Genomic DNA, 11447 nt, shown 5'->3' with positions numbered 1-11447 from the left:
ATGTGTCAGCACGATGTAGGAGTAGGATGCAGCTCACAACAGCACCGAGTGTGAATGTGAACATGCTATGGTGTCGGCTAGATTGGTGTGTCATTCCATTCACTTTCAGATGTCCCCTGTCAATGATGTATATGTGAGTTCCTGTGTGTTTTGTGTAATGTACCATATATGGGTCTCCACATTTGTCATCTGCAAGACACACCTCCCCTGCCCGGCCAGGGGGGACCCCTGGACACTGCATCCCCAGACAATGATTTAGAACATATGGTTGCAACTGCTGTGAGTGCGACCGGGTTTTGTTTGGCCAGTGCATATGTGTGATTGCCAGCCACATAATTTCTCAGGCCCAGTTTCAGACATCTTGTCAGTCCATTCCCACTCCCTGTGAGGTGAGCATGGTTCAGTGTGAGCTTGCAGGGCCATGTGGGTGGCTGGGGATTGTCTGTGACTGCAAATCCCATCATGCTCTTGGCTACACCCCCCCTTCCCAGCATGCCCATACTTCCTTCCTCTTGACTCTGCTTTCCTGTGAGGGAGTGTGACAGCAATGGCAAGATGGCTGACTGTGAAATCCTGGTGTTTGTTTGGCTACAAGTCCAAAGAGAGCCCCTGTGCTTCACACAGCAGCACCCAGTACGGGGTATCTTTTGCTGATATTTCACTGAGGTGTGGGTCAATGCATTCTACCCGGTGACTTGTGTGGAGTTTGTGCTGGGGCGGTGTCTCCACATGCAGGTAAGTATGGTCAGGGCTGTCAGTCCTCCTTCCCACCTGGCCAGACATCCCACCATGAAACATGCTTCCATTGGAGGGCGTGCAAGTTGTCTTTCAGGATGTCAGTTAGTGGTGGCCTGCTTCTGATTTGCACACAACCCCTACCAGGGCCTTGTGCTCCCCACAGCAGGACCCTGTCAGTGTCAGCTATCTTGTCAGTCATTTTTCACTCCCTTTGATGTGGGCATGTTTCTGAGAGGTCTTGATGGGCCAATTTTAAGGGGGAGCATTATCTGTGACGACAAACCCCATCATGCTTTTGGATACACTCACTTCACCTGCATACCCACTATTCCTTCCTGTCAGTCATCTGCAATGTGAGGTAGTGTGTTTGTGGTGGCAAACTGTCTGACAGTGTTTATTTGGCTTTGTGCCACTGGCTTTCTCTATTTGTTGTTAGGTTTGCACATGTCATGAAACAGTTCCAAGTCACTATGAGATAGCAGGTATTGTGTTTGTCTGACTAGTATACACATCTCGGGATGATTATCTATTGGTTACTGTGGCTTTGCTTACGGTGCATGGTTTCACTGTCCCCTTGCCACACAATATTGAGTATATTGGTTGTGTACTCACCAGGCTCTGGTATGTCTGTTAGACCATGGAGGCTCTCTGGTGGTAGGATGTCCTGCACCTTCTCCTCCCAGGTCCTGAAGTAGACTGGTTTGGCAGGAGGGCCACCGCCGGTGCGCTCACTCAAGGCGTGACCTTGTTCGATGAGTTTCTTGACCCTCCTGCGCACGTCATACCACCTGTTCTGGATATCGTCCTTTGTGCGCAACGTTGGTGCTTGTGCGTTCACCGTGCCCACAATCCTAACCCACATCTTTGTTTTCTTTGACATGGGGGTCCTTTGCACCAATGTACCAAATAAATGTGGCTCTACTCTGATGATTTCGTCTACCAGCACTTCTAACTCATCATCTGTGAACTTTGGATTCTTCTTTGGGGGCATGGTGATGGGTGGTGGTGGTGAGTGATGTGTGTGTGAGGGTGCAAGTGAGAGTGGGTTAGTGTTAGTTTAGCTAGCTGTATGTGTGAGTGTTTTTGGTGAGGTGCTAATGGTGTGTGAGTTGTGTGATGGGTGAGTTGTGAGTGTGTCTGTGGTTGCTGTGTGATGGTGTTTGCTGCTGGCTGTGTCTCCTATTTGCAAAGGATCATGGCCCACGTATTTTTTATCTGTAAAATAGGATACAGGGGTCCCTAAATATTGTACATGAGCCCGCATCATTTTGCATTACGCCACTGTGCAAAGCAGCCCAGAAGATGACTAAATTGTATGAATCTTGAATAGTGTCCTCCCTCTTTCTTAACACAGCTATTCATCTTTGGCCATAGCTCAATCCTAAAGAGTTTTATACCAGAAGAACAAGTTACTTACCTTCAGTAGTGCCTTATCTCGTAGTGACTCTATCTAGCTGCAGATTCCTTACTTTAGAATTATCCCCAGGCATCAGACTAGATCCCGAAACATTTCAGCAGTACCACTATGTACCGGTAGGTATTGTTGTTCCGTGTTGGGGTTGTGTGCACCAAAAGTGACATGCACGGTGCTTGTATAGGCACAACCCCAGCACACTGACAAAATTTACTTTTCACAACCTTTCCATGCCAGAAATGCGGAGACACAAAGGTCGCTGATGTACTGGCATGCAGCACTAAGGACCTCATAAAAGTACCCTCTGTGAAGAAATCTGTTCACAGAGCGGCGAAGATGGGAGGGCTGGTAAGGAATCTGCAGCTAAGTAGACTCTTAACCAGATAAGGCATTAATAAAAGTAAGTAACTTGATCCTCTGATAGAGACTTTTAGCTGCAAATTCCTTACCTTTGAATAAATACCTAAGCAGTACCTCCCCGGAGGTAGGTTTGCAAACATGTTAGAAAAAAAAGTCCTGTAGGACAATGCAGGCAAAATGCCCATCACCATGGACTTGATTGTCCAGGCAACAGTTATTAGTAAATGTGTGCATAGACGCCCACATTCCAGCCTGACAGATATCCAGGTCAAGGAGTCTGTGAGCTAATGCAGTAGTCGCAGTCTTGGCTCTGGTGGAATGAGCTCACAAGCTCTCCGGGGGTTGCTTCTTGACCAATGCATAGCAGATTTTAAGGGAGAGCACAATCCAATTCTGAGATGGTCCATTTCTGCACAGCCTTTCCTTTCTTCGTTCCAACATACCCAACAAATAGTTGATCAGTCACCTGAACTCTCTGGTACAATCAATGTAGAATGACAATGATTTTATTTCGTCTAGATGGTGGAGTTTGTCCTCTTCTTTGGAAGGATGTGGAGAAGCAAAGAAGGTAGGTATGGTGATGGTCTGATGCACATGAAGAGGTGTCACCACTTTTGGAAGAAAGGAGATATGAATCATAAGTACTAGTTTTTCTGAATAGAATGTCATGTAGACAGGGTGCATGGAATGCCCTTGCAGCTCACTAACCCTCTTGGTCGATGTTATGGTCACCACAAAAGCCATTTTGATGGTGATAAATGGACAGAACAGTTGTGTAGAGACTCAAAGGGTGCAGACATTAGAAATACCAATCCAGTTAGAGGTCCCAATGGGCATGATGAATGATCATTAAGGTGGTTGTTGAGAGAACAAATGTTGAAGACTCTTTAGAAAATGAGTCACAAGGGGTGATTTGAATAAATAAGGTTGGTCCAGCAACCTCAAGAAAGCTGTAATGGCTGACAAGTAACCGTTAACAGTGCAAAAGCAAATTCTTTCTGGCCAGGAAAAGTATGAACAACAAAACGTGGGATAGGGGTGCAAAAAGGGGGTCAACATTCTTGGAGGCACAACATGCCACAAATTTGTCTCAATGGCAGGTGTATACTGTATTGGTTGAGGGGTGCCGGGCTTCCAGAATTACATTGCAGACTTCAGAAAGAAGATAAAAACCTTTCAACTGCTGTTATGCATTTGTTCAAGCACGAAGGCAGAGTGGGTGCAGGTTCGGACGTAAGATCTTGCCCTCCTGCTATGACGAAGATCATCCCAAAGGGGCAGTCTGATCCGATGCGTAGAGCTTCTTGCACAGGGACCATGACCCCACCCACCCTGTTTGTTGAAGTATCACATTTCGGTGCACTTACTTCATCATTTTATGATATCAATGGCATAGCTCTCCTTCCTACTCCTCTTGCCCTTCTTCCCATTTATTGGGCAGCGGCAACAGCACTTTCTTGGAATCCTTTTTGGGAGCCAGTACAGACCTAAAAGGTTCAGGCATGATCAACACTCAGCACTTGTTTTGGGATCAAGAGTAGAGATGACTGGGGTGAACCTGCCTTCAACAGCCAGTCATTGAGATAAGAATGGAACCCTCCACCTCCACAGATTTGCTGCAACCCCCCCATAACCTTGGTGAACACCTAGGAGATGCTGGTAAAGCCAAAGGGGAGCACAGTGAACTGAAACTGCTCTTAGCCCACCGTGAACCACATGTAACATCTCTGGGCAATCAGGTGGGGACATGGAAGAAAGGGTGCTGTAAGTCCAATGCTAGCATCCAGTCTCCCGGGCCAAGGGTTACAGGACCTGAGCTAATGTGAGCATCATGAACTTCTCCTTCTTTAGGAAGAAGTTGAGAAGGCTTAGGTCTAGAATAGGGTGGAGAGGTCAACCAATTTTTAGGCATCAGAAAGTAGCAGTAGTGGCAATCACTACATACTTCCAATTCTAGCACCCTCTCGATTGTTCCTTTGGGCAAAAGAGTCTGTATATCCTGACGGAGCAGGGAAAGGTGGTGCTTCATTAGGCGGTCATAAAAAGGGGACATGAGTGGTGGGATTTCCAAAAAGGGAATGGAGTAGCCCCATTTAATGATCTGGAGTACCTGCTTTTCTGATGTTATGGACTGCCAGTGGGGCATGTGATAGTGGATCCTACCACCCACTGGGTGGCCGTTGTTATATGAGGGCAACCTAAAAGGCTTTGGAGGCTGCGGCTGCCATGGGAGTGGTGGGCTGGGTCGACTTCTGGTTGGTGATCCCAGGTTGTGTGTGTGAACTGTGTTCACGGCTACAAAAAGGCTAATACACCTGAGGAACTTCGATTTCTGATCACGATCGAATCGACCCGCCATTTTGTGCTCCACCGCCATTTTGTGTTGCCATCACTCAGGCAGCACGGGGAACAAAGTCTATTCTGCTTTTTCTGCAACCTGGTGTCGAAATACGCTTTCTGCCTCTATTTGCAAAGCTGGTGTTAGGACTGGCCGAGTACACTAATCCCTGTCTGGCTTTTCTAATCCCCGTCTCAACTATCTGTTGATTCACACTATTCTTTCCTGACTTTATGTTATCATCTGGCCTTCACTGTCTTCTGCTAGCATTCTCTCGTTTCACAACTTTCCTCCAACACACACAAACGTATCTCGCCACCTGCAAGTTAGTTACAAATCTGTTAATGAATTAGCTTGGAGGAGGGGTGACAAACATAGTTGGAGGAGAGGTTTCTTCGAGCCATCTGACACTTTTGTTTTTCAATTTCTCCTATTGGTTCTGTCCTGTTTTCCAACTTTCCTTATTGGCTCTTTCTTGTGTGTTCTGGGAGTGCATTTGGTTAATGTATATGTTACCTATATAGTATATAAACCTGTGCACCACAGAGTGAAGTGGCAGTCTCCTGAGAACCTACTTTGTGTACTTCTGGGATAACTGTACTAGCTGCAGCTAAATAAATCTGATCTTCTAACGCCGACAGAGTGTCCCGTGTCTCTGTGTAGCTGAGCAGGAGAACTCCAGAGACTAGGGCGTACCCTGCGCCGCCAGGCCCAAAAGGTTCTGGTTCTTCACACCCTTCGGCCCTGGTGGCTGTATGGGAAAGGATGCAGTTGGTAGCCTCTACCATAGCCTTGGAAGGGACCAAAGGCAACATGGGATTGGCGGGGGGCAATGGAGATGCCCAAGGACCTGGCAGTAGCCTGCTGTCTTTAAAGTGCTACAAAGCTGAGTCTGCCTTTTGCCAAAGAGGCGGGAGCAATTGAAGTTCATGACCATAAGGGAAGCTTGAACACCCCCCAAAATGTCAGCGGTTCTCAACCAGGTGTGGCATCTAAGTGCCACTGACAACGCAATTGCTCTGCCTAGCGAGTCAGTAGTTTCCAGTCCGCAGTGAATAGTGAACTTTGATGTATCTCTGCCATCTGTAATTGCTTGTGACAGTATGGCGTTTGCCTCCTCCGAGACCATGGGCAGCAATTGCGCAACCAAATAAACTTTGTGGATGTATCGGGCCATTAGGCAAGCAGTGTTCACTGACCACAGTGCTAGGCTGGTGAAAGAGAACATCCTCTTGCCAAAGGTATAAAGGCTTTTGGATTCCCTATTTGGTGGAGTGGTAGGGAATGTGCCAGGATTACCTTTTGAGGTGGAGGCTTGCACCACCAAGCTCTTTGGGGTGTGGTGCTGGAGAAAACTGGGAACACCAGGAGTGGTGCAATGGCAGACAATTGTCGTGTGCACAGGAGCCCCTGTGCAGGGCTTGGACCAGGCCCCAAGCAGGAGATCCATAAGGGCTTCATTAAATGGGAGGAGAGGTTCAGTGGGAGAAACGTCCAGCTGAAGCATCTCTATCAAGATATTCATCCTGAATGCTGCCAAGGGAAGCTGAAGGTCCAGGACCTCAGTCACTCTGTACACCACCATTGCAAAAGAGGCCCCTTCCTCCATAGACACGGTGGGGGGAGAGATCAAGCCAGTGTCTGGTGAGGTGTTCAAATCACTGGCATCTGCCAGTTCCTCGTACCAGTTATCCTCAGGCTCATCTGGAGGGTTAAGGTAACCATAAGGGTCCTTCCTGAGACCCCTCCCAATCATCTCTCTCTGCAGGCCTATCAAATAAAAAAAGGAAATGGCTCCGGTTCGGAGAGCATGTTTCTGGCCAGTGTCGGAGTTAGCTTTGGAGTTAGCCTCGGGTGACACTTATCCAGCTCTGTATCAGAGTCAGGCATGATGATCCAGTCGGCATCAGCAGTGCCAGGAACAACGACACTGGAGCAGACTCTGCAGAGGGTCATGGTCTCGTCGCTGGAGCCACTCTAAATCCGACAGAGGATCCAAGGGGCTCAACTGACACCAAGGGCCAACCCGTCGGTAGGAATTTAGTGGGGACTCCCTTCGAACCCAGAGGCTCTGAAAGCACTCCAGAGGTGTTGGGCTAGCCACATATGAGGTGGATGGCCTCAGAGAACTCTTTGAGTTGGTTTGTGGTTGCTCCGGGAGATGCTGGGAGGCGTGAAGCCAGGTACAGGCTTTGGGTGGACACATAGAAGCGGGCCTTGACCTATGTAGTCATTCCCACATCTCGTCCAAAGATTTGGACCGGTGCGGTGGAGTCAAAGAGTGCTTCAATTTCTTGGACTTTTTCTTTTTATGGGACTTACTCGACAACTTTGATGGAGATGATGAATGTTAAGAGTGGCTTTGTGAGCGGTCCCTGATCTTTGCATGAAACCGGCATCTTTATCGCCGTGGGACTGTTCAATGTTGGGTGGTGAGCAGCTTCAAGGAGTACTTCCGCCAAGCCTTTGGGTGCATGGCACAGCAGTCCTCTCTGGCCTTTGAGTCTTGGTCCTGCTCCAAGTACCATAGGCAAACCAGGTGTAGGTCCATCACAGACATCAGCCTTTGACAGGCATCACAAGGTTTGAAACCTGCTGCTTTCTTAGGGGGCATTTCTTGCACACCAGGAGACAAAGTCTCAAAAAAGGCTTTGACCAAACTTTGGGAAACAAAACAGTAAGAAAGTGACTGGAGGTAGCTCTCTTCAATCTGCACATACAGGCTCGGAAAGAAAAGAACTGATGTCAGCGCACTGGGTTGGTGCCTATAGTATATACTATAACACTGATCAACCCGGGTCTAGTGCTGTGTCAACAGAGAAGAAGAAGAAAGCATATCTACTGATTCCGACATCTCTTATTAATAGAGAACCCTTCTAGGAACAGAACCCATCAATCACCAAGGAGTCAGTGTGTTTGTCATCATCTGGGTCTGTGTCTCTTGATACAGCGCCCCAGGTCCTGATGGAACGACCCGGTTGCGAGTAAAGAGAAGTGGCATACAAGGGTTGCTGTCAGATCTCCACCAATGATAACAAGAGAAATGTAGTAAGCCCTCGCTCACGTGAAAGGGGTTCTAAAAGTGCAGCACTAAATCATAAAAGTGACGATAAAAATGGCTAGGGGAACTCAAAAGTGCTTTAATTGGTAGAGTGCCTCTGCCAACATTAAAAAGCAAAATGGCAACTCAGCATAAATACATTGTCATTATGCTCATTGTCCATAGTATCTGGTCGACATGTTTCTGCCCATTGGGATCTGTGTAGTATCAAGGGCATTCATCAGGACCTAAATTGCTGCTACTATGTAAAAGTGTATAAAAGTATAATGAAAAATACAGACATTCCTACCACCGGTTAACTCTACAGATGTCAAAACCGGATACCTAGGAAAGCAAAGAGAAACAAATAAGAAATGCAACAAATCATCAATGTTGTCTGAAACAGCAAAACAACAGTAATCAAATACCGTCTTTAGAAGCACAAATTTATGCTTCATGCATCCAATAATGTATTAGATTGCACTTACCCCAGAGCTATGGGTGATACCCTCACCTCAACCTGGTCTCTGCTCAGGGAAAGGGGCCCGCTCTAATAGAGGGGAGAAGAAAAAGAAAGGCTGCTAACTAACATGCCAAAATTATTACTCCCCATCAAAATGGCTAAAAGAATATAGGCAACGTCCATGTATTGCATAAATGTGACGGCAGGCAGCATGGTTTTAAAATGATGTTAACCCTTACTGGGATTAATTCTCAGGGTAGGGAACTTTGAAAGTTTCAAAAAGATCTCAATTTCAGTGTCAAGCAAGGGTTCTTAACAGGATAAACGACGAAACCCAATACTTTATCTTAAAGATCACTCGCATATATTCGAGTAATGCCAAGCTTCTGTATGGTTTAGATATAGTGAGGAAAAAATGCTCCCAGAATCAAAATTCAGAAAGCAGTCATAGAGCAAGAGGTAGCGCTTACCTATCCGTCGGTACCCCGGGGCGGTCTATGAGTAAAGACCGGAGGTGCCGACGAGAGAGGAAGGGAGTGCTTTATAGGAACCTTCATTGTACACAGCTGCGTCTGTTCACCGGGGTGGCCAAAGCAAAGCCTGTTAGATTTAGAAACGGCGTGAAGACCCAGCCGGGATCACAGCTGTAGCGGACTGCGCATGTGTAATAAGTATGCTAACTCTGCCCCTCAACAGTGCGCATGTGTCGAGCTGTCTACACTAATCAAACACAGCTCACAAGCCATAACGGTGCTAGGACCAGACTTGTCTAACAAATATCTGGCTAAATTCTCTATGACTAAAGTTTATCCCTACACAAGTGATTCCTATGTTCCTCCCACATACAACCAACAAAGTGGAAGGTCAGGTTCGAATTACTCTACGTCTGGTAGCGATGGTAACTCATCTGACTCAGATCCAGGCACGTATCAATCCTCAAGAGGTCGAAACTGGAGGAGAAGGGGTCCCAGGAGAGGTAATTTCTTTGGAGGTCCCCCTCAGCCACAATGGTGGCCACCCGGACCCTACAACTTCCAACAACCCTACTTCCAGGATCCAATGTATCCTGGTCCATTGCACCCTGACAATTTCCAACAACAGCCTTTTTTAGGACAAGGCCAACGCCGCTCCAGAGGCAAGAGAAGATCATCTCAACCAAGCGTCCATTGGAGCCCTCCTCCATCGTCTCGTACACGGAGCAACCTGAGAGATCCTGCGACACCAGGACCAAGCAACGTGACAGCTTGATTGTCAATTTAAGTGAACGCCCTCTTACTGTTGATGAGACCAACGTTCTAGAGAAGGGGCTTGGGTATGTTCCAACATACAAAGGAGATTCATTTCAAACTCGACAAGAACTAGCTGCCTTCTTTAGAAAAGTGAGATTACGTGCGTTCTTCAGAGAGAAACCACAAGAGGCCGACGAGGAGAACACCACCAATACTGGCTTACGCCCGAAGTCCACTTTTAATCCACCTACACATCTAGTTCCCCCGGAAATACTCACTTTTGAGAGGGCTGTTTTGAGAGATGCTGAAACGCTTTTTCAGCTTGAGAATCGACAATTCATGAATTTGTCCAAGAATGAAAACTTTGCTCTCCAGACATTATCGATGGACAGGTCAGTCACCATCAAACCTGCGGATAAAGGGGGCGCCACAGTAATCATGGACACAGAAGCGTATAGAAGTGAGTGCAAGAGACAACTTAATAATGGCACTTTCTACCAGCCTCTCAAAATGGATCCAACCAAGAGGCTTATGGCCATCATCAAAGATCGAGTAGATGATGCGTTGGAACAAGGCAGGATTACAAACCATGAGGCAATGTTCCTGAAAACTACATTTCCAGTGGTTCCATACTTTTATGTATTACCGAAAATACATAAAGGGGTGCTACCCCCTCCAGGTAGACCCATAATCTCGGGGATAGGGTCACTCCTTGAACCCTTGTCTACCTTTGTAGATTTTTTTCTGAAACCCCTTGTAAAAACAATGCCCACATACGTTGAGGACACGAAGGATCTACTGCGCATCATAGATGGGATGCCTTTTGATACCACACAAGACTTCTTAGTGAGCTTTGATGTGGAGTCACTATACACCTGCATCCCACAAGACGAGACTTTGTCTGTCATTAAAACACTTCTGGAGGCAAGAGATCTGCAGAGTCCCACGCCAGTTGAGTTCATTATGTTCTGTGCAACACTGGCGATGAAGGAGAATTTCTTTCAATTCGAGGATGAGCTATTACTACAGATCTCCGGAACATCTATGGGGAGTATTTTTGCCCCTTCTTTAGCCAATCTTTATGTTCACCAATTCGAACAGGCGGAGATACTGTCCACCACAAATCCGCTTCTAGGTCATATTTTGTCCTGGAAACGGTACATAGACGACATTCTAGTCATCTGGAGAGGTTCTATGGACACCATTGAGAGTTTTCACTCTTGGCTGAACAACAGAAATGGTTTTCTGAAGTTTACTTGCGAGGCTTCGAAAGAGAACCTACCTTTTTTGGATCTATTGATCGGTTCTCAGGATGGAACACTTACTACGGAACTCTATAGGAAACCGATGGCTCGGAACTCTTTGTTACATTTTCAGAGTTTTCATCCGAGAGCTCTGCGGGAGAACTTGCCATTTGGGCAATTTCTCCGTATCCGGCGAAATTGTTCAACTGTCTCCAAATACTGTGAACATGCCACCCAGCTCTCTTCCCAACTGTTGGATAGGCAATATCCTAAAAAACTGTAAGAACATCAATGAAGAGAGCTTTTAATAATCACAGGGAGGCTCTCCTGGAGAAGCGAATTTGTAATCCAAGTACTGAGGAGAACAGGATTACGTGTGTTAACACCTTTTCGAGCTACTCAAATGCACTGAAGAAGAGCATTCTCAAGAATTGGAGAGTGGTCAAGATTGAAGGAAAGGCATTACCCCCTCCTTTATTTGCTTATAAAAGGAGTCATAACATCAAGGACCAGCTGATACATACACGTCCTCGAGCTTTGAGAAAATCCATAGATGCGCCACTTTGGGGTCTACCCCCAGTTAAAGGCCATTTCCCCTGTGGGAACTGTTCGGTGTGCCCC

General features: G+C 46.8%; 1 protein-coding gene across 5 annotated transcripts in view; it reads right to left on the bottom strand.

Annotated features, from left to right (window-relative positions):
• The window catches only part of LOC146798510 (cytochrome P450 2F2-like), a 443597-nt gene that overhangs the window by 31542 nt on the left and 400608 nt on the right, over positions 1-11447 (bottom strand). Inside the window, exon 10 of one of the 5 annotated variants that reach the window (XM_085625792.1) lies at positions 8379-8440. The exons of the other annotated variants lie outside the window; for them this stretch is intronic. Within the exon in view, the coding sequence (XP_085481918.1) occupies positions 8406-8440 (35 nt within the window). The 3' untranslated portion in view covers positions 8379-8405. The remainder of the gene's footprint in view (positions 1-8378; positions 8441-11447) is intronic. 5 annotated transcript variants of the gene reach the window in all.

Source organism: Triturus cristatus, chromosome 9, assembly GCF_964204655.1.
Source record: "Triturus cristatus chromosome 9, aTriCri1.1, whole genome shotgun sequence".
In the NCBI taxonomy this organism is placed as follows: Eukaryota; Metazoa; Chordata; class Amphibia; order Caudata; family Salamandridae; genus Triturus; species Triturus cristatus.
Note: the sequence above shows the minus strand (reverse complement) of the source record. Positions and strands in the feature narration are given on the sequence as shown.